Genomic DNA, 21,835 nt, shown 5'->3' with positions numbered 1-21,835 from the left:
ACACATGACATTGCTGCTGTTGTGTGCACTCATCTACCACTTGCATACAACAGCCAGAAGTTGTGTCTCCTCCTGATATTTGCCCTGAAATCCCTCCTTTTTTCCTACTTTTAAAAGGGAGAAACAGCTGGCTTTGAACTTGGCAGCAATATTCTCATTCTTAAACTCTGTATGGCACAGAAATTGCAGAGAGCTCACTTTAGCAAAGCACATTACAGGATATAACAGATTGACAGAAATTAAAGAGAACAAATAATCTTATGCAAACCCTTTTTTCAGGTGAGCTCCAAACTAAACCAAGTGCAATTAAAGCTGGAACATACTTTGCGTTGCTAATTCAGAGAGAAATCTGACAGTTGGTCATTAGCTTTTCATTACTCAGGTATATCCTAACAACTGACTTGAAGAGTAATTGCAGCATCACACAAGGTGTTTAGAAGCATTTTAAAAGCTGAGATCCACAGTCCCAAATATCCTCAGAAATAAGATTCAGTGAGCTTGCAAGGTTCAGAAACATGGGGGAAAGGACAAGGGGAAGAGCAACTGCAATCTGGGCAGAACTCCTCTTACATGTATAGACATACTGGCCAGGGAAGGAGAAACTGGTATATTATCATGAAAAGCATCAGATTATTTTGAAAATATACAAAGACAATGTATTTGCAGTTTGGCTGTTTTAACAACATCACCTACCTTCACTCCATGTCCAATATCATCTAGAATTGTATAATCAATAGGTTTCCTGATGTAGCGAACTGGTCGCTCCAGGTTAGCTGGTGCAATGATTTTGTGAGTTCTTGAGGTGTTTTTGTTTGTAGTCAAGATACCAATTTCTCTTCTAGCAACTTTCTCTTTGTGAATGTCCACCGTCTACAAAAGACGCAGTGTATTTACTAACAGTGGTATGCATTTGAATACAGAGTCAGCAGAAAAGAAAACACTGAATCAGTTCCAATGTTTTGAAAACCTCTGTATACTGTGCTGAACATATTACTATATATACTTGCTTACATCATCTTTGTCAAATTTATTGTCGAACTTGTCACCTCTAAACCCACACTGATAATCACAGGTTCTTTGGGTTTTCTACTACTTTCATTCTTTACAATTCAGCAAAATACCTTCTTTCCATTCTTAGTTCCTGTTACTGACACTCGTTTATATGATTCTTTTATTCTTTCTAATTCTACAACTGCTCTCTAAACTGGTCTTTGAAATAGTCTCCAACTAGATGAAGCAGAGGGGTATTTTTCCAAAGTTTAACTTTTACAACCTGAAAAACAAACCATAAGGTGGTTTTCTCACAGTGTAAAACAGTTTGCTAAAATAGGACTGGTAGCTATACAACAGAATAAAATTTCACTCAGACAAATTGGTCCAGGTATTTCAGTCACTACAAATTGCTCATCACAAAGTAACAATTCGATTTTAGAAGGTGCTCAGTACTAATTTAGCTATCCACTATGAAGCCAGTGGTTAAGCCCAGTGCCTTTACTTGGAATGGGTAAAGCCAACATGGAAAAGCCATTCCTCCACATAATACAATGAGTACCACAGGAGAATCTCTAGTGTAAGACAAAGCCCAACTGAAAATTCAGTGTCTGAAAACATGTACTTGAATCTTGTTTGGTAACAAGACTAGAAAAAAATAAATTATTACAAACAAACAAACAAAAAAAAACCTGCAGGAGAAAAACAAACAAACAAAACACAACTCTTAAATCAAGGTGCATGACACTGCTTGCATCATTAAAAAATAATAATTCTTTGCTGACAAATAAACTTTCCTTACAAAAAATTTGCTGGTTGTGAACAAGCATTTAAGATATAGGTTAAAGTCAAAAAACACCCAGAATTGTCATCATTAGGATTTCTAATCATTCACAACATTTCTTGTCATCGCTTCAGTGACCATGAATGGTACCAGAAAGATTTTTCATCTTTTCATACTTAAGACAAAGGTTTTGTTGCAACAAGGAACAGGTACGAATAAGAACTCATTTTCAAAACAAAGTTTTTTTTAATTTTATTTTTCTCAGGACAGGCACTGGGGCAGTAGGTTTGGTTACCCTTTTGTTTGTGCCACAGATAGCAAAACCAGTAAAAAAGATCCTGTATATATGTATTACCTTTAAAATATTTTTAAATATAAAAGCAAACAAACAAAACATTTCCAAGAAGCTGTTCCTTCACATTACTTTCAGAGAAGAATTTCAACAAATATCAGAGGCATTATATGCAAATTTAAATTACTACCTATCAAGATTACCCAGTAATTCCCAAAAACGTATTTTCAATATCTTACACCTTTGCTAAACTTAAGTACTCAATATAGCTTCTAATATTTCCACCTCTAGTACCACCTGCCCAGAACTGTAGATTCTACCAGAGCTGCATAGCTCTCTAAAACAAAGTCACAGAAAAAACAGAAAAAATATGTTGGCAACCCTATCCTTGGAAAGCTTGAGTTTGTTGAGTAACGATTTCAAACATAATAGGGGTAGCTAAAAAATCTGGGATATATTCTCCATCACCCTCACAAAAAGCCAGCCAAGTTTGTCCAATACCTTTGCAGAAATTCACAGCTCATGCAAGCTAAAAAGAAACACATATATTTCAATGACTTCTGGTTTAATAACTAATCTGCTCCCCATTCAATTTTACCTGAGACGACCACGTCTATATACAGCTCATACAGTATTATTGGTTGTGGAAGCACCAGTGCAAACAGCACATAAACATGTCCCAGTCCACACTACCAAAAACGTATCATTCTGTGTCAGGGTAGGATTCAGTATTTTCTCTTGCATCGCATTTTATAATCCCTACCAGACTTTTGGTTTTATAGCATAGCGGAAGGAAAAGTGGAAGGAATTTGGAACAAGAAGCTGTCGTACCAAAGAGACTGGCTATAGAATCCTCACCTCATCTGCTGGGGAGTTAGAAAGCACAAACAATTTTTTTTTATTTTTTATTTTTTATATAACTGTATGTGACTGAAACAACTTGGTCTCACGTTTAATATCACTGAAGAATTCAATCTCTACTATCTCAAACTTTATCTGTGGTCTAGACATGACACTAGAAAACTGCAGAAACATTATACTGCCTATCTTATGTTCTTTGCCTCATAAGCCTCTGATCCTATTTGTTAAACAGTCCCAGCTGCAACAGCATCTCAAGTGCTATATGATGTTTTGAATGTACTGCAACATCAAAATCTTAAGAATCTGAATCTGGACATTCAAAACTGTTTTATGGCTTTCACAGTACAACTTCAGTGCCTTGATTTCGATCTACAGATCAAAAAGAAATTAATTAGTCCAGTGTTGGTAAGATTATTTCCTCCCTTCTCTGCATTTGAAGTGCTTGACCTCTGTGAACTTAACCATGCACTTTAAGTATTTTATTATGCAACTATAAACAAACATAAGATGAGTGAAGATATTTAATGCACGTGCTATTGCCGTGATGGTATCTTGGCACAGTGGAAACTTGTTTCCATGAATGATGAGAGAGTTTTATTAATTATTAAAAGGAACTGTAAGCACATCCAGTTTCCTTAAGGGCTTCAGTGATCAGTGAGGCATGACTACAGTAACAAACAATGAAATGCATAAAATCTAATTAAATCCTGAAGCTCCTTCTAATGGGAATTCTCTTTCATGATGATTCAGAACATTTCCTTTATCTTCAACAGCTATGGAATAACTAAGTGTATTAAAACAGCACCCACTTATAGTAAGTACTCTCAAAATTGTATTGAAAAGCACTCTGTTGGAAGGTTTTTCCACAATTTCATTTTCTTGATTAGTAGATCACTAGAGACAAAAGATCTTAAGATCTTTTATTTTATAAAATAGCAGAAAGGAACGTTGACTTATTTGATTAGTAGAAAAAGGAGCAAAGATTAACCTGCTACTAAAGAAAATGAAAACATTTATTCTCAATGCACAGGTAATTATTGCCTCCAGAACTAGCATATATCCCTTAAGTGAGACAGAAGAATGGCAACAGAATGTTTATTCAGTGATTTATAAACATCTATGGAGAAATGTCATTTTTAAACTACTGTCTTCAGAAAATCTCCAAGAAGACCACAAAAAAAGTATAATTAAGTTTTCAGGCATATAGCTGGACTAAAAGAATACTGAGCTCGTAAAGTCTAGCATGAACAGCAGATGGGATACACTCTGCTCTTCTAGAACTTACGCTATTCTCCAATAAGAAATGTAAGGCTCCTGACAGTACTGTTATGTACCTTTTTCCCCTACTGCTCCACCTCCTTTGACAAAAGCTTTTAGGTGACAGACAGTTTGTGAGAAGTTAGGCTCTTTAGTACCATTGCTAAATACACCTTCCAAGATGCCTACAGTAAGGCAAGGCCTGGCTTAAAGAGAAACATGTATAAACCACTTCATTGTTTCTATTAGAAATTTTCTGGCCATTTTGAAACATCAAATTTCCATATCGAGTTCAAAAAAAACCCAGCTTCAATGCTTTTAAAGATTAAGACATAGAAAATATTAAACTATGTCTGGGATTCCAAAATTAACATTGTTCTCCACATCAAAATCACTGAACCCAGAGTTTTGAAAGACATTCTACCTGTAAGTGAAATTTCTGAGAATATTAAGTTAGCACTTTGAAAGTCCAATCTACAGTGAAATTTCAGAAACAAAAGCCTCCATAAGCCTTCATTTTTTCCTCTGCTCAAAACATTCCCATTTACTTTTATCAATGTATTGTCACTTTGTTAGCTTAGGCTTTTAAAATTCATTTTAAAAAAAATCTTAAGAGAAAAGGTTGCTTAACTACAGTGTTGTGAGCTTTTTTTTTTTATATTATTATTTACATTAGTTTACTAGAATTTCAACAACCTTATTTCAAATTCCCTTGAAAAATGGACTAATTACTTTTAATAATAAATAATGAGTAGTTACTCATAGTAACAATGAGTTACTGAAATGTCAGAAATGTAACATATTAGCTGCCACAACTTAAATTGTACGTATTTCATACATTAAAAGGTCACAATGATACTAAGATGCTAAAGACCTACCTGCTCCATAAACTAGTAATATCTACTGTGTAGAGTTAGACTTAGATTACCGATTTTAATAAGTCTGGCTATTCTTTTAACTTGCAAGAAAAAGACAACAGAACATGGTTAGGAGCCTTTATTGATATAGCAACTGAAGGTCTGAGTGACCATCCCTGCAGACACCAGCAAGCTCACCCATGCTGTAACAGTTCAGCTAAGTGTTATGTGCTGACTACAGAAAAGCTCCAGTCTGCGGTCAATTATGATTGACAAATTCCATAAGAAGGGGATGAAGCAGATTTCTCCATCCTACTGCATCACTGGAGATAACTGATGGCTCTTACTATATTTCAACTCTTTGTGATAGCATACTTGTTTATATAATTAGCAGCAGAGAAGAATTTTAAAGCTGAACTTGCTCACTAAGACCATTTTGTAACTAAATCTGACAAAATATTTCTCATCAAACAAATATTAAAACCTGAAAATCTGCCAGATTAAACTATTTGGATATGATCAACATGTCACAGTGTCTGCTAACTTGAAAAAAATTTAACACAATTTTTTAAAATAAGTATAAATATTTATACAGAAGATCTGTATTTAGTGTTGTAATTTTCAGCCAAATAAGAAACACTGCATACAATCTATTTCTGGACAAAGATAAAGAAGGCAAGCAAGAACACATTCATCAGCCTTCAGACCAAATCAAAGTAATAATAAATTTTAAACCAATAGGATTTAATCAGTTGCAATAGTTTCAATAGTAATGATTTCCTTGTTCAGGACCTATATATAATCTAAAAACCCACAAATGATTATCAGCTTCCTTTTCAGTTCTTTGATTAATCTGGCATTTAGAAGGAAACAGAAAGTGACATAAATTGGCATTCTGTGTATGAACAGAGAACTAGAATATTTTATATTCTGAAGTTAATCACGTGTCTTCGAGTTTGAATGTCACTTGAGCAAAACAAGCACTTTTGAAAAAAGTTTTCTTACGAAGAGCCAAATGATTTTGCTTCCCTCTTTGGAGAGTATGTGGAATTTTGAATCATAATTAAAAGCAGGGCTACACATTTATATACTGTAATTTGCATTAGTGTTTTCTATATTTAAATATCAATATCCACTGAACAAAGTATTAATACAAAGTATTAATACAAAGTTATCAAGTCAAGTCATCATTTCAAGTCAGACTGACCAAAATGTTAATTTAGCCATGAGATATTATACCATAAGGTATTTAATGTGGTGCTAAAGACAATCCACTACAGTTGACGCCCAAAGTAAAAAAGACTGAAGAAATCTTCTGCAGATTAGGCTTATTCCAATCAGAATTACTGAACAGAAATTGTGCATTACATATAAACTGTGACAAAATAAATCAATTTTTTAAGAAGTAAGCACCAAAATTAATGGGGAGAATGTATCATCTGGAACATCAGTATCATGGGATGAACCCACTTTTGAGTGCATTGAATGCAACTACATTAAGTTCCTTGGATCAGTACACTTGATGTAAGTAACATCCAAAATTCAAATACTGTCTGCTCTTCTGACATCACCTCTTTCATGAAGATTTAGGGAACATCTGACATACGGATGATACAGTAACAAAAACCACAACCAAAATATACCCTCAATTTCAATTTTACTGTAATATAAACAAATTCAGAAATATCTTCTAACTTTGCTTGGTTGTACAAATGCAGCCTATGAATTTTGGCTGTTCCATCTCTGTTATGTATTTGGTAATGGTAATTTAGCACCCCACTTTAAGTAATAGTCCATTTTGTTCAAATTTCAAAAATAATCTGGCCTAACATCTCAGTCCGTATAAAACTCAGTTTCTCAAAAGAAAAAATTAAAAATGCCTTGACGCTCTCCCCAAAACATGCTTTAGAAAAACTGTGTGCCAAATAAACTGTATGCATGTAAAAAAATGGAAAATCCAGTGAAGCCTGAGTGAAAGATTTTCTATCCATATCCTTATTCTGTGTTAGGCTCTTAAGTAGTTGAAATACTTGTCAACTGGTACAAACCACTCAAGAACCATATACACACACACACAAGCACATTCACCACACATACACACAGAGGCATATATACATATACACAGCATATATACAACACGCACACACACACAGAGTAACATAAGACATTTTCTGAGAAAAACAAACAAACAAACAAACAAAAACCACTGAGTTGTCCATGGATTAACAAAAAGCATGTAGCAGAAGAAATCAAACTTCTCAGCTTATTTCTGAGGATGCAGTTGCATGGGATAACTGATGCAATCTAATAGCATACTATCACCAGAAGGGAAAATCCACCCGGCCACTTCCTTTGCCCCTGTTCTGGAATTCATCTTACCACTCAATAAGCCAGTTTGGCTCATTAAGATAGCAAAAAATTATTCACTTCTTTTGATGGTCCAGATCTCTACCAGCTTAGCAACCCTTTCAGCATCAACAAGTTAACAGATCTCAATCCATTCTGTGGACACAACTTCAACTTTTGGAGAACTGTATGATCATTCACACAACAGAAAAGAAAAAGTAGCCATCAAGAACATGGTACCCAGGTAAAACGTTTTCTGAATAATAATAAAACACATCCATCCACTCTCATTGACCCACTGATGAAAACTGAAAATATATCTTACTACTTGTCTGTCCTGCTGTCGTGTTGCTTCCTCTGTCATAATACTGCATCATCCCCAGACTCTCTTCCAGATCTACATACTGTTTAACTACCTATTTCCTACCTTATACAGCTCCCACTTTCAAATGTCTTTCTGAATGCCACAATATATACACACACGCACACACACATATATATACGTATACATATATACATATTTACATATTTAACATTATCATGTGGAGATCAAGAAACACTAGCAGCCAAAACGTACTGGTTGAATAAGACAGAATATTCAGTCAGGAAACCTAACAATTCTCCTATAGTAGAAGGACAAAAAGTGCTGTATCATTGCTCTTACTTTCTCTTTTTAACCCATCATGGGCATGTAAGCCTCCAATAAATCTATCATTTTATCCTCAGCCTATTCTGGCAGTCAAAACTCCCTCATCAGGAGTAGGACATGGGTTCTTTATAACAGGAGCTTAATTTATTTTTAGCTCCTCAAAAAAAATGCAAACAATCACAGGCATTCTCTAGCCATACATAAACTTGAAACATTAGTTTTACTCTGTTCACATCATTGCTAATTGAATTTTATTAAGAAAAGCCACCTACGCTTTTGCCATCAGAGGCCAGTATGATAGCAACAATTAAAGTAAAAAGATGACAGATGACAAGTAGTGTTTCCCAGCTTCTGTTTCATGCTTTTTTTTTTTCTCTCTTATTTTTTTCTTTTTAAATGTTGAGTGTCTGTAGCTATTTAATACCATACACAGTAAGTCACAAATAGGAACGGGAAAGTCTAATCCATTTGTTAACATAATTTTCTGTTGGTTTGTTTTTTCATCTGTCTACCTGCGCTTTTTACTTCATACACAAAATGGACCCATCCCCACACAATAAACTGTCGAAGACTACATTTAATCTCTTATCCTATGTAAAGTGTTCACACTACCACAAATACCAAATCACACAGACACCCATTCCTAGATTAATATGAGGAGAAATGCATTCTTCTGTTTTAAATGCAACTATTTTTCTTATTCACAAAACATCAGGTAAGTCACATGCAGTGAAAGTTTTATCTACTGTATAATTTCATGAACAGAGAACAAGAAATCAGGAAAAAGGTCTCACTTGTGAAATATGATTGATTGAAGATTCCATGCGTCGAAGCTGGGATGCTTGGATATCCAGCATTTGGAGAACATTGTTGGCCAAAGTGTTGATCAGATAGGCTACGCTTGCTAATGACTGGGTTGTGTAGGCTTTGGTTTCTTCTAGAGCTCGCTGCTTATCTGCTGACTGAAAGCAGAAATGAAAGGTTTATTCAGTAAAATCTATCACACAAACATTCTTGGAATGAACTCACTTTGCCTGTCTTTAAAGGACAATGAATTATAGAGTCCAACTAATTCTACATAAGTTATCATTTCTCCTCCTTTACATTTCTTCATTACACAAAATATATTAACTTCGTATTTTAACAGTTTCAGTATTTTAAAAAAGGAATTACGCTAGTATACAACATGCTAATCTTTTCTAGAAATATTGGAAATGCAACTTCTTATACTGTGCCTTTGCAATGAACTTTAAAAGCACTCCAAAATACTTAATACTCTTTATGATTTTATATTCATGATTTGGTAGTTCATTCAATTCCTGTTACAGAATTTAGGCTCCCTTCTAAACTTTGTACTTCAATGTGTACACTCAAAAGAGCCTGCAAGGATCTGCCAAGTACCATATTCCTCTCCAATTATATAGACCTCATTATTGCCACAAACGGTCGTTAAAAATGGAAACACTCAGTCACAGTGAATGAACTATAATTATTCCCTGAAAGTGGTAGCTGAATTAAAAGATCAGAAGAATCACCGTTAAGAAGAACAAGTCTGTTTTCTTCTATTTTTCTAGTAGTAGAGCACTTAAAATACTTAGGCTACCAAGTCAGAAAATATCCACTAGAAGAACATACGTTTTCTTCAAAAAACATTAGAATTAATAAATTAAGAGGCTAGTTGTTAAGGTGTTTCTCCCATAAATAGTTAAACATTACTAGAACCTAATTCAGTATAAAGAAAACAGCATAAACCACTGGTAAAACACACAACTAAGATGCTAAGAGACTTTAGTTTCCAGTTTGCTAGACACTGTAATACACTCTGAATGTCACTTAGGTCATCTTTAGCCTCCTCACAGGCTGATGGTGCTGTTTCTAAAGTAACAGCTGACAAGTAGGTTCTGCTCCCACCTTCCTATTTTTCACACGGGTGCATATCGAGATTCAATAAACATACTTGTACTAGAGAGGGAAAATAAAGCAATTCCCTCTCTTTCAGCATAAGCTGACTCTACCTTCTGTTTGACCACATGCACTCCAGGGCAGCACAGAAATTAAGTGTATCTTTACTACAGGAAAATCATTCTTGTAGCTAAAGATATTTCCTGAGACCTTGTACCAAGATCCTCAAAAGCAGGATTTTAAGAGAAAAAAACAACAACATGTAAACATAAGCATAGGACTCCATTAAATGCCCATATGAAAAATACGCAGTACTTTTCCTGTCCTGGCAGCATCTCCCATGTCCAGCCACAACAATGATTGGTCTGCTAGCATCCACCTTTGCAGGCCATGCAGCTGCCACTTTCCATTTTGCTTCCTAGAAGGGAGGACAGCAGCAGTTGCTATTCATCGTGCAAGAGCTCCTAAGGTGGTGCAGGAGGAGGAGGATACTGTAGAAGGCAAGCATTCTTGCCCGGCTATGCAAAAAAAGAAAACGCCTCAGCAGAATAAGAAACTAAACATGTTAGGGGACAACTTCTCAGGCCACAATATGCTGATGTCCCACAGTCAAGGATGCTTATAAAGGCTTATATCTAGCTATAAAGACATCAGAAAAATATGGAGTCCGGACTTCATCTAAGAACTCCTGACTTTCAGCCAGCTGGGTAACATGCATTTTATAGAAAAAAAAGCTCCAAACGTAGCTTAAGGACTTCCAAACGGAGGAACACAACTCTCAGTCTCAGCTCTCACACCACTGGCATCTAAATGCACTCTCGCTCTCTCCGTAGCCTCAGCTCAGTCTCCAAATATCATTGCTACAGCAAGCATACACACCACAGGACACTTTCACATCTATTCAAACACTTTCTGAATGGCAATAATAAAAATGACCAGAAGCTTGTCAGTTTTGCTCCGCAGCTGCTGTTGAAGTCTATTTATAGCAGCAGAAACTGCTGATTTACATTAGCACACTGTACATCCGGAATAGCTGAGTAGAAGCCAACAAGCACAATTTGTTTCATTAATAGCCAAAGAGTTGGAGAACAAAAGGAAGACAATCTATCATTTTAGAAATTAGGAGCCTTTGCTCCAGTTTTACTGCTTAAAGAAATATAAACATAAATCTACATTCAGAGCCAGTCTTCCACTGATGTACACACCTACCAGCTAAATTTAAGTTACCCCCATTTACACTAGTTCAACAAGGAACTGGCTTCTCATAAAACAGCAATCCTACAAACACACTGGGAACTGTTATTAGCATAAAAACCTTTTTGATTGAGAGGTCCAGTCTGGGTATTTGGCTGATAACCTGAACAAATATGATTTGCTCTGCATACCTTTATACAGAGCTGAAAATTCTCTGAAACAAACTTTGAAAGCTTTTTCTTGAACTCCCAGCTTCAACTTCTCAAGCAATGTTAGGAAGATAGTTGAACATCACAAGTAGATCATCTGCACAGCCTTAAGGAGTTTGGATCATTGATGTTTTCTGTTCCCACATTCTTCAGCAGCAGCTCAGCATCAATGTTCGTCTCCACACAATGCCCACACCAGGTGGTTCCCACTGAGTCACAAAGCAGCATGCTTTGCTGTTGCTCTCAGCTGTGAGACCATCATCTTAACACCACGAAGAGCTCACCTGGTGCTTCTGCCAGCCAAGGATGTTCCTGCTACTACTGGGAATGGCCACCTCTGCTGCAGCAGGAAGTGGTACCCCACACAATTGCACTTCTATATGCAAGTCCAAAGATGGACTTAGAGGGACACTAATTCTAACAAAACTCAGGAATGTATTGAGCTCAATACAAATGTTCACCTGAAAATATTTCTATTTTTTTTATACTAGATTGTATAACCCAAATTGCTCGCAGTAGAAAGGATGTGGCATTCAGTGGTCGGCATGACAGAGTTCAACAAGCTTTCGCTATTCAGAACAAAATGTGCCTTACCCATAATTAAATATTTTATACACATTTATTCAACTGCACAGATGGTATTTGCTTAGCCTATCCAAGTGCTTTCCAAGGACCTTTGGTAAGCTAGAAAAAATGATTGAGAAAAAAGCTAGGCATCATTAATTTAATATGCCAGAATCAAGCCAAAAAGTTACATAATTGCCAGTAAAAAAAGAATAGCTTTGTTTTAAACAAACTACCTCATTAAATATGTACTTACTCAAGAATATTCCTTACTCCCTTCTTTACTACTAGAACTGCTCATTCCTAGTATTCCAGAGATCTTGAAAAAAATAACGCCACAGAACAATTAGAAAACTCCAGTATCTCCCTTTCAGATGTGCAGGAGGATCCTGCATACTGGAGGAATACAGGAGGAAATCCAGTTCACCTATTTTTCAGTATAACCAGAGCTCCAAAGTACTTGGGTTTGGGGGGAGTTTTTCTTCTGTGTCAATTAGAATATTGTTATCTCTAAATAATTCATCCCTACATGTAAACAGTCTGCTCTACATATTGCTCATTTGTGCAATTATTGGTCTTATTATATCAGCAGGGAAAAGGCCTAGCTTGATCTCTTCATGACCCCATTTAAATGTTTATACACTTGTTTTAAAAACAAGGAGAGGTAGTAGTCATCTCACTCACTTACATGTACTCTATACCCTAACCATTATGAATTAATCAAATGTTAAGAAATATAACCAAGCCATATTTCAGATGTGAATAGGAATCTCTTTCTCATACACATACTTCCGAAAACCCACTGACAGCTTTCTGTATTCAACAGCAACCACAAGCACCAAGATGCACTGGGATCATGCTTCTGAGAAAGCAACAAAATCAGTGGGACTGGTTATTTGGCATACAGCTTACGAGAAATGGGAGCTCCAGAATTTGGAGACAGTATTTACTTCACAATATTTTAACATGGCCTTATATGGATAGATAGCTCTAGTTAAAGTAACCTGCTTGACCAGCCTTTGTACCACCTGGTAAAATTGGAACATGTTAGTTTACTAGTGACTCATTTGCTTTTTTTATTAGCAAGCTACTCGCAGAAGAAACGGTGCAAGAATCAATGCTACAATTAAACTTGAGCCATGAGTGGACTGTCCACACACTGAAAGAGGTAGCAGGCATCTAAACCATCCCACATTGTAAATAACTGTTTAACCAAAAACTGTATTTCTTCACAATTGCATGAAGAGCCTCTCTAATCGACACCTAAACAAAAGCATTTAACTTGCTGCTCATTCAATGTGTTTTTCAATTGAAACACCTTTAAATGTGAAGTTACTGCAGTCAACTCTTCTGAACACAAGTCAAAAAAAAAAAAAAAAGCAATTAGGACTACTCTCATAGTATTGTGAATTTTGAATATCCTAAATGTAATCAAATGCATCACCTTTTGAGCTCAGATCACGCAGTAACGTAAGCACATCATTTAAAAAGCTGTATAGGGAACTTTTGGCATTTAGGCTAAACGTAACCATTAGAGAAGATACCAGTTTTACAATTAAAAATGCATAAGTCCTATAATTAGATTCTACAATTTAAACAGGAAGCAATGAACTTAAAAAAGAAAAGCCATTTTCAAATGCAAGGTTACTTGCATTCATCATATTCCACGGATAGGAATATAAATATAAATAAGGTTATTTCCACTTTTATGAGTAAATTATGATGACAATTTAGCTTAACTTATCTGAATACTATTAAAAAAAACATGCTAGCTGAGGAACATACTCCTATTTATACTTGTGAAACATTAGGCTGTTCTGTTTTTCAGATTACTAAAATACTAACAATGTACTAAGTCTTAGTGGAATTTCTAGATCATAAGTGTGACTTCTGAAACTTTAAGCCAGCTGAAACTCAGTATCAGTAAACCTTTGCAGTCAATATCAGGTCATTCTCACTAAGTTAGTCTTATCTTTTTACTGCAGTTGAATCATTAGGTATTTTCATTTCTGTGCTGGCCCTCTAAATGTAGGTTTGATTAGTAGCTAGGAAAACTACCTTTCAAAAAATATACACAAATCTAACTAGCCTCTGAAATGGAAAATTTTTTTTTTTTTTTTTTTTTTTTAAATGCATACTTCATTCAAGGCTGCCAGTAAGGGCAAAACTAACCTACTGGTCTGAAATTTATGACAAGATTATCAGTCTACTGCACCCAGAAGAAGAAGGTAACAAATGATAGCTGTGGTCGAGCACAACTTGCCTGACTAACATCTAATCACTTACACCACTGTTTTCATGCTGCCAGCATCATTGCAATAAATCTGTCATCTGCTTCCCTTAAATAACACCAGGATCAAATTTAGGATTTTATTTTCCCACAGATACAAGCACTGAAGACTGTTTTTCACATGCAAATGTCCTGCTCTCATCAAAACTAGCAACTTCCTATTCTTTGAAAACAGAGCCAAAGTCCTGTTTATGCCAAAATAAAAAAAAAAAAAAGCCAGCACACTAGACAAGGTTATAATAAAGGTTGTTCAACACATAAATAATATAGTTTAAAATGATGTATCACTAGAAACTGAACAGCCTGCTAGCATCCAAATACATCTGCATCTGAAGTGTAGCTAACATGAAGTTACATTAATAATAATTCATTACTGGTTTACAGCATCAAATGCAGCCCTTCCTTGAGAAGTGACCAGCAATGACAGAAATCTATTCTCCATGTGTATTTAAGGCTGTCACTGTTTATTTTGTTAATCAGTGGATTCTTCACCTCACTGTTAGCTCTTTGGCAATAACGCAGCTGAAAGAAGTGGATAATTTTCTATTTCATTCATCAATGCAATTATTAGAGTTCCAAAAACAAGGCCAACTTCAGCTTTAATATCAGTAAGCTAATCAAATTTGTGGCCATAAGAGACTACTCTTTCACACACCTGCTGTTCTACAGCTCTTCACTCACTGAGGAAGCTTTACTTTTCACTGAGTGTGCAAGTAAGAATCATTGATGCACTTCAACTCATATTTGATTTTACAGCTACTTGATAACAATTAAACGTCATTACACCATATGCAAAAGTCACTTTTCAGAATCCAAGTGGCCTTCTGAAGCCAGAACAAGCTACAATCATACAGTAATTACACTCCACTATACAAACAGTATTATTCACACCGTTTTCTCCTTAACACTATCAGAGGAACAGATTTTTTTTTTCTCTCAAGAAATCTAACAAAATCTACCCTAAGAAGGATGTCTATCTCAGCTCCCCCAAAATCTCAGAATCACAGAATTTCTAGGTTGAAAGAGACCTCAAGATCATTGAGTCCAACCTCTGACCTAACACTAACAGTCCCCACTAAACCATATCCCTAAGCTCTACATCTAGACGTCTTTTAAAGACTTCCAGGGATGGTGACTCCACCACCTCCCTGGGCAGCCTGTTCCAGTGCCTAACAACCCTTTCAGTAAAGAAGTTCTTCCTAACACCTAACCTAAAACTCCCCTGGCGCATGCAACATTTGAGTTATTGCCCAATTGTGTCAGTTTCTCCATCCAACTATAACTTCTCAGATCACTTCAGTACATAGCAACGACAGAGGCCAACTAACAGCTTTCATTTCAAATCACAGGCAGAGTTAGCTGTGGCAATAGAAGAAGGTTCTGCTTCCAAGTGTCCACTGCCAGATACTGCAACCTCATAGCAAGAAAAGCTAAGTAGGACACACAGCCGCGTCATCCATCATCATAGTTTACAGCCTATATACAAACATAATTAATCCGATGGCAGGACAGCCTGTAACTGCCGAAGAGTAACTACATCATGTAAGGGGATGATATGCACCCTGTTCAGCCAGCAGCTCCCAAAAGAGAGGCAATCAAACAGGTGGAGATGCCAGCCACATCGCTCAGCACAGCTATATCAGCCTGCCATCGGCCTATTCTTTCTACAGTCCCATGTCTTTGGGCAGCACAGAAAGGAGTCCCATGGCCCCAGGAACACACGCCACTGGGCAGCCTTTGCTGTCTGCCCCAACAACTGTGGCTGTGCCATGCCCCAAACTCTGCCTGCGTTGTCAAAACAACTAATGCAAGGCCCTCAGTGGACTTCCACTGTCCCGACCTCCTCACGCTGGCAGCCCCCTCTATGTTATCATTCTGTAAGTTAATGTATTTTAAATTAGCTACCTTTGATAACCATGCAGCTACCAAGTAACAGGAATCTGCCAATTCAGAGATAGAGAAGAAGGCCCCTTAAACCAACCAGGGGCCAGGGATTGGCATAATCATCTTCATTTTCTAGGAAATTACCCTGCTTGGCTTACACAGCCCCCTTCACAATAATCAGTTAATCATTTGAAAATCATCTGAAATGATTCTTATTTGGTGCTTTTTAAAGCTGCTGCCAATTCAGACATACTGAAAGGAACAGGTTCAGATACATAACCTGACAAAACAAAAAATATATATATTTTATTTCATAAAAGAACGTAGGGATCAAAAAAGAAACCTCAAAAAAAGAAACCTTCACACAACAGTAGCAGCATTCAACATACTTCTGTGAGGTGACAGAGCCACTGGCAGCATACTGACCCTCCCACACCTAGAGATTTATGCTCAACCAAGAGAGCCTCAAAGAGATCCAGTGGCAGTTGATCAACACTAAACCTGGGAACTGAGAAATCTGAAGAGGTTTCCCTGCATCGGCCCAGGAAAGGTTCCCCAATCTCTCCCCTCACTCCAACCATGCTCCTCTCTCTCTCTCAAGAAGAGGGGACAGCCCTTACTGCCTACTGTAGAACCAGCTAAACGCCAAAGTCTCCAATTCCTCCGCCGCTACATCACCAAGTACGCCAGAGCCTTATCACCCAAGATGCATGTTTGCACCTCATTACATGACCAGAAACAAATACTTTTGTCTGACTGAAAAATCACAGCAGTCCCCACAGCTCACAGGCCTTTTCCCTTGCCTTCAGCAGAACACACAAAGCACAAGTCAATTTGTTCATGATGCCCACAGTCAGCCTGCTGAAAGGTGACTTCTGCTGTACCGCTCCACTGAAGGTGGTGGTGACACCCGGTGCTAAACAGGCATCAATCTGCCTGGTTAACACCTGCTAACCAGTCAGAGTGCCCAGTTACACAAACTACCATTCCCAACATAAAGAAGTGGCAGGAAGTCAGGAAAAGTTCACGCTAAGAACTGCTGAACAAAACCAGAGCCTTCCTATTCAACAGATTTGTTTCTTGTGTGCCCTGAGAGCCGTATCTGCTCACTTTTCTGGCATGGAATGTTTTTCCAACCTTTTGCTCCTGTTACCATAGCACTGGACAAAACACAATATTGGCGGAGAGTGGGATTCCAGCCTCTTATGCAGCAACCTGTGTTAGCTGAGCTCTAGATCTCTGCTCTGCAGCCCTTGAGGAATTGCTGAACAACTGATAATCCGAAAGTCATCTCCTCCAGAGAGGAGGAGCCCCAGTCTTAAATCCCAAAAGGTAAATTGCTAGAAATAAGCATTTTTCAAAATTTCTTCAATTTGTTCATGTTTTTAAGGGTTGCCAGCACACAAGAACCAGAGAGCTGCAGGAGAGTTTTCATATTAATCAGACTCAAACTTTGCTACGTTTCTACAATTTAAGAATCATAAAAAATTAGCAGTGAAAAACAGAACAAAAAAATGCAGGCACTGTAAGTAGCAGTTATCCTCTTTCTTCCAATTTAACTAGCAGTTTTGGTCCATTTACTTCAAAATTAGAAGTAAGCCTTCTGTCAATTGCTATGTAGCTCCAGAATAGCACGCAAAGTGCTGTTCAACCTGCTGCATATAACTTAACCCCACAGCATCAAGTTTTCTGTAATTCTTTCCACCAAAATCTGTATTTTAGACACAGATTTTCCTAAGCATGACCTACTTTCACACTAATTACAGCGCTTCTTGCCCAGAGACTGTTCTATGTCAGCAGTAACTCTATTTTTTAAAGCAATATAATGACCTATTACATGCAATCAAAGAATGTGCATTTAATCTCCCATGTTAACTATAGTAAAACCATAATACAGTCATCTCCAAACAATTTAAATACTAGTTCCTTCTGCAAATTACACAATTACTTATTTTAGGAATAAACAAACATCACAACGAAGTATGAAAACGCAATATGCCTAACAAACAAATCTAGCTTGGGCAAAGTTTTTCTCCACATACAGTAATTTTTACATTTCCCAGCTCAGAAAACACAGTGATTCCCTTGCAGGTCACAGAGCCATTTCAGAATTCCTCTCTAGCAATACATGTACGTAGAAATTTCTTGCTGCTAAAGAAAAGCTAGAACTTGAAAGATGTAAACCTAGCAGCAGTAAGGGTCTTCCTGCTCAGCTATAAAAGACCATGATTCCGAATGCTGAGTCAGGATGGGCATGAAGAGATTATATTTTTTCTGAAAATCCATTCAGAACAATACCAAGGATTTCATACAGTGAATGTATAAGACTGCTGTCAGTTTAATAATGGTTACTCAGCGTTAATGAACTTAAGAAACCCCTGACCCACACATACCTATTCTTACATTTGAGTGTACAAAACACTTCAGATTGGTTTTAAGATTAAATACATTAGCCAAATTTACTTCTACCAAAAATATGAAGACATATAAATTCTACAAGGAGTTAGTTTGATTTCAGGAAGCTTACTGAAGGGCAAGAAGCACATCAACACTTCAATGTAGTTGCTACCATGGTAATTCTATTATTTATTTATTCTATTTATTTATTCTATTATATAAAACATAGGATAAAATATTTTGGTGAAATAATAAACTTTCTGAGTACAACAGTGAATGACAGATCAGAGAGTTGACCAAGTATAGCAGAAGGGCTGAAGTGGACATTTTTCCAGCTTTTTGTGTGTCTTAACAGTTTGGCATAACCTACTAGTTCAACAGAAAGCATTCAGTCACTGTTCTGTCTAAACACTCCACAGTTGTTTAATTTTTCTTAATCAGGACTGTTTACTTTGGCCAAACCCCAAAACTATTGTTTGAACGACTCCGCTAAGTGACTCACTGGTCATGTTAATTCTGCACACTTGAAGAATTTTCAGTAATTATTAAAATTACTGAAAAATATTCTGATGTATTTTCTGAATGAAATTTAGAAAATAATTGTATAAAATCACAGCTATAAATGAAAACCTACCGAAAGGAAAAGGAGAAACTTGGAGAAAGGAAAGAATATCTGACCTAAAGCTAGCGCTTTTCATGAGAATATGCCACTGAAGTGTACGCTTTTATTGGTACAGGTTTGACTGCTCTATTGGTTATGCTCCAGATAGGTATTCTTCTATATCTCCGTAGTCTGCTATTTGTACTTAAATTACAATAATTGATGATAGTAATTCTATGTTACAAGATGCACACAATACCTTCAAGTTGTAAAATTCAACCCTGTATTCAAAGGAAAATAAAAAACAACAGCAACATAAAAAAGTGCTTAAGAAAAGCACGGTATTGGTATTAACTGGTAGACAAAATACTAGAAATGGATGCCTCAGTGGAACTTCCATGAATTCTGTGTGGTTGTTTTTACTTATGTGCACAGAGAGTTGATTATGTACCAAATACCAACAGCACAGGAGGTTAGTAAAATTATTATGTCTAACCCCATGAGAATTGCATGATAAGATTCCTTGAAAAAAACACAATTTCAACAACACCCCGGATAACATCTGGAAGCAAATTTCTGTGCAGGACCTTGTAGAGGCAACAGACACAGAATATAGTTCTATCAACATTCCTGACAAAGAATCAGACAAATGACTTATTTTGGGATCAGCACAAAGTTCTGAAGCCCTTAAGTTCCACCAAGTCTGTCACAAAAAGAGTTGGTCATCCCAAAAATTGGAAGGGTACTTGAGAAAAGGACAGATGAATGAGCAGACAAGGCCTCTGAATACAGCATCAAGCACCTGCACTGCCCACAGATTAGCAGCTGACCATCTTTGCACATTTACTGATTATGTTCCAGACAAACACTTTGAATAAAGTATGTGGGTTTTTTTTTTTACCACAAAAGAAGTCACAGGGACCATTTTATTTCCCCAAAACATATGTTTATTTATTTATTTTTAATTTTCTGTTTGTCTAATGAGAAGAGAGACTTCTACCAGGCCTTTTAGATTTGTTCAGGTGCTAAGTTTTGCATGTACCAGTGCTATTCTGTCCAAGACCTTTTTAAATATGCGTTAGTCACTCTTGTACCAACAAGAATATATCTTTTAAAGCTACGGAACACCATTTATTTTCTCCAATCAATATTTATACAGCAGAAAGAATTCATATTGGACAGACAAGACACCATCTGTCACACACATCTTGGCAGAAGCTAAAAATGTACAGCTATTTTTCCCCTACAACAGCCACATCCATAGTCCAATTAAACTTAAGCTCAGAACTTCCACGAAATAAAACAATCTTTTATTATCCTAATCTAACAAAATTCCTACTAATGAATTCTTGCAGGTACAGTAGTCTTAAAAGTCAGTTTTTACACACAGTTTTCAAAGAAGAGCCAGATATAGACAGATACAGATACAGGTGCCTCAAATAAGGGAAAACAATTCTTTCCTGCTATACGATCTAAATCGGGTCACAAATACTTCAGTAAAAGAACAACTTTAATCCCACAGATAAGAATTATTATCCTATTCCCTGTATACGCCAAATTTCACCATATCCAGTACCAGCAATACCATATAATTTTATTCATTCTGGTAGCTCTCATAATGGCAAGAGCTCTCAACCATAAAACACATCACTAAGGATTATGTGCAGTATTGAAGCCAACCTGCTTGAACTGCACCCACAGCATGCCTGCAACTTACAAGCATGTCTCTTGACCTTTTTCCCCACAGCTGAAAGCCAACGAAGAAGTGTCTCTGGCTCAGGAACTAGCCAAGACAAATATGGTAAACCAATTCGGAGATTGCATTCAGAAGTGCTACCACTTAGATTTAGATATCTGTAATAATCCCACGTAAGAGTTTCCTTAGCTTCAGTAGAACTAAGGAAATAATAGTCATTAAAAGGAAGGATACAAACAGTAAAAGCTAGACTGCCCTGACACCTCCGGAGACATAAAGAAACAACACGCAGGAAGTTCAACACAAAAGCACAATAACACGGAACAGACTTTTAGTCAGTCAGCAGAATCTTTTTCCTGCAGTACTGAGAGATCTCTGTGCTTGGATAAATTTGGGCTTAAGGAAAACCCCTTCTCTTCACCCTCAACACCGTTTACTCTGTAACCCACAGCACTACAAATGCCCAAGGGCAATCCAGTGGAAACCTCCACACAGTGAGCTACCATGTTGGAGACAGCATAGCTCATGTCCTTCAAGCCAAATCCAATGGCCACCAGGCAACCAAGTACTCATCCCAGCTGGGTAGCTCTGTGCCAAAGCCAGTCCCACATGAGCAACAAGCCAAGCTCAAATACCAAACACCAGTCCTCTGCATCACCACCGCTTTGTTCATTACTGATACAGGGTTTTCCAGCAATGTCACAGTTTAAAAGAAAACACAAAATGGTGAAGTTCTTTTCAGTGTATCTTAATGTAGTGACCAGTTACATCATTATGCTTAGCATAGTTATGCTACATTGAAATTATAGAAATTAAAGTTTATGGCATACAAATAGAAAATGATGCTGCAAACTAGTAAAAGACCGCAGGACTCCTCTCAGCAGTTTTGTTACAGGAAATGAGAAATCCCCACCTTTGATTTTACCTTCACCATCATTCTCATACAGAAAGAGTTCTGAAGTTGCTTACTCACCCATTTCAACAACATTATTGTTCTGATAGTTCTGAGCTCTCACTTATCACAAGAATAGAAACATCAGGGAGTGCAACCACACAAGAAAT

At 36.8% G+C, this 21,835-nt stretch overlaps 1 protein-coding gene across 16 annotated transcripts in view; it reads right to left on the bottom strand.

The window, feature by feature from the left end:
* ABI2 (abl interactor 2) overlaps positions 1-21,835 on the bottom strand; it is a 75,959-nt gene that overhangs the window by 27,302 nt on the left and 26,822 nt on the right. For 12 of the 16 annotated variants that reach the window (XM_072041058.1, XM_027461123.3, XM_027461113.3 and 9 more), the window contains 2 exons: positions 8,831-8,998; positions 694-870 (listed from right to left, as the gene is read on the bottom strand). In XM_072041058.1, coding sequence (XP_071897159.1) covers positions 694-870; positions 8,831-8,893 — 240 coding nt within the window. In that variant the 5' untranslated portion in view covers positions 8,894-8,998. The remainder of the gene's footprint in view (positions 1-693; positions 871-8,830; positions 8,999-21,835) is intronic. The other 4 variants (XM_027461122.3, XM_038182504.2, XM_038182505.2 and 1 more) reach the window with 1 other exon arrangement.

Source organism: Anas platyrhynchos, chromosome 7 (assembly GCF_047663525.1).
Source record: "Anas platyrhynchos isolate ZD024472 breed Pekin duck chromosome 7, IASCAAS_PekinDuck_T2T, whole genome shotgun sequence".
NCBI classification, from domain to species: Eukaryota; Metazoa; Chordata; class Aves; order Anseriformes; family Anatidae; genus Anas; species Anas platyrhynchos.
Note: the sequence above shows the minus strand (reverse complement) of the source record. Positions and strands in the feature narration are given on the sequence as shown.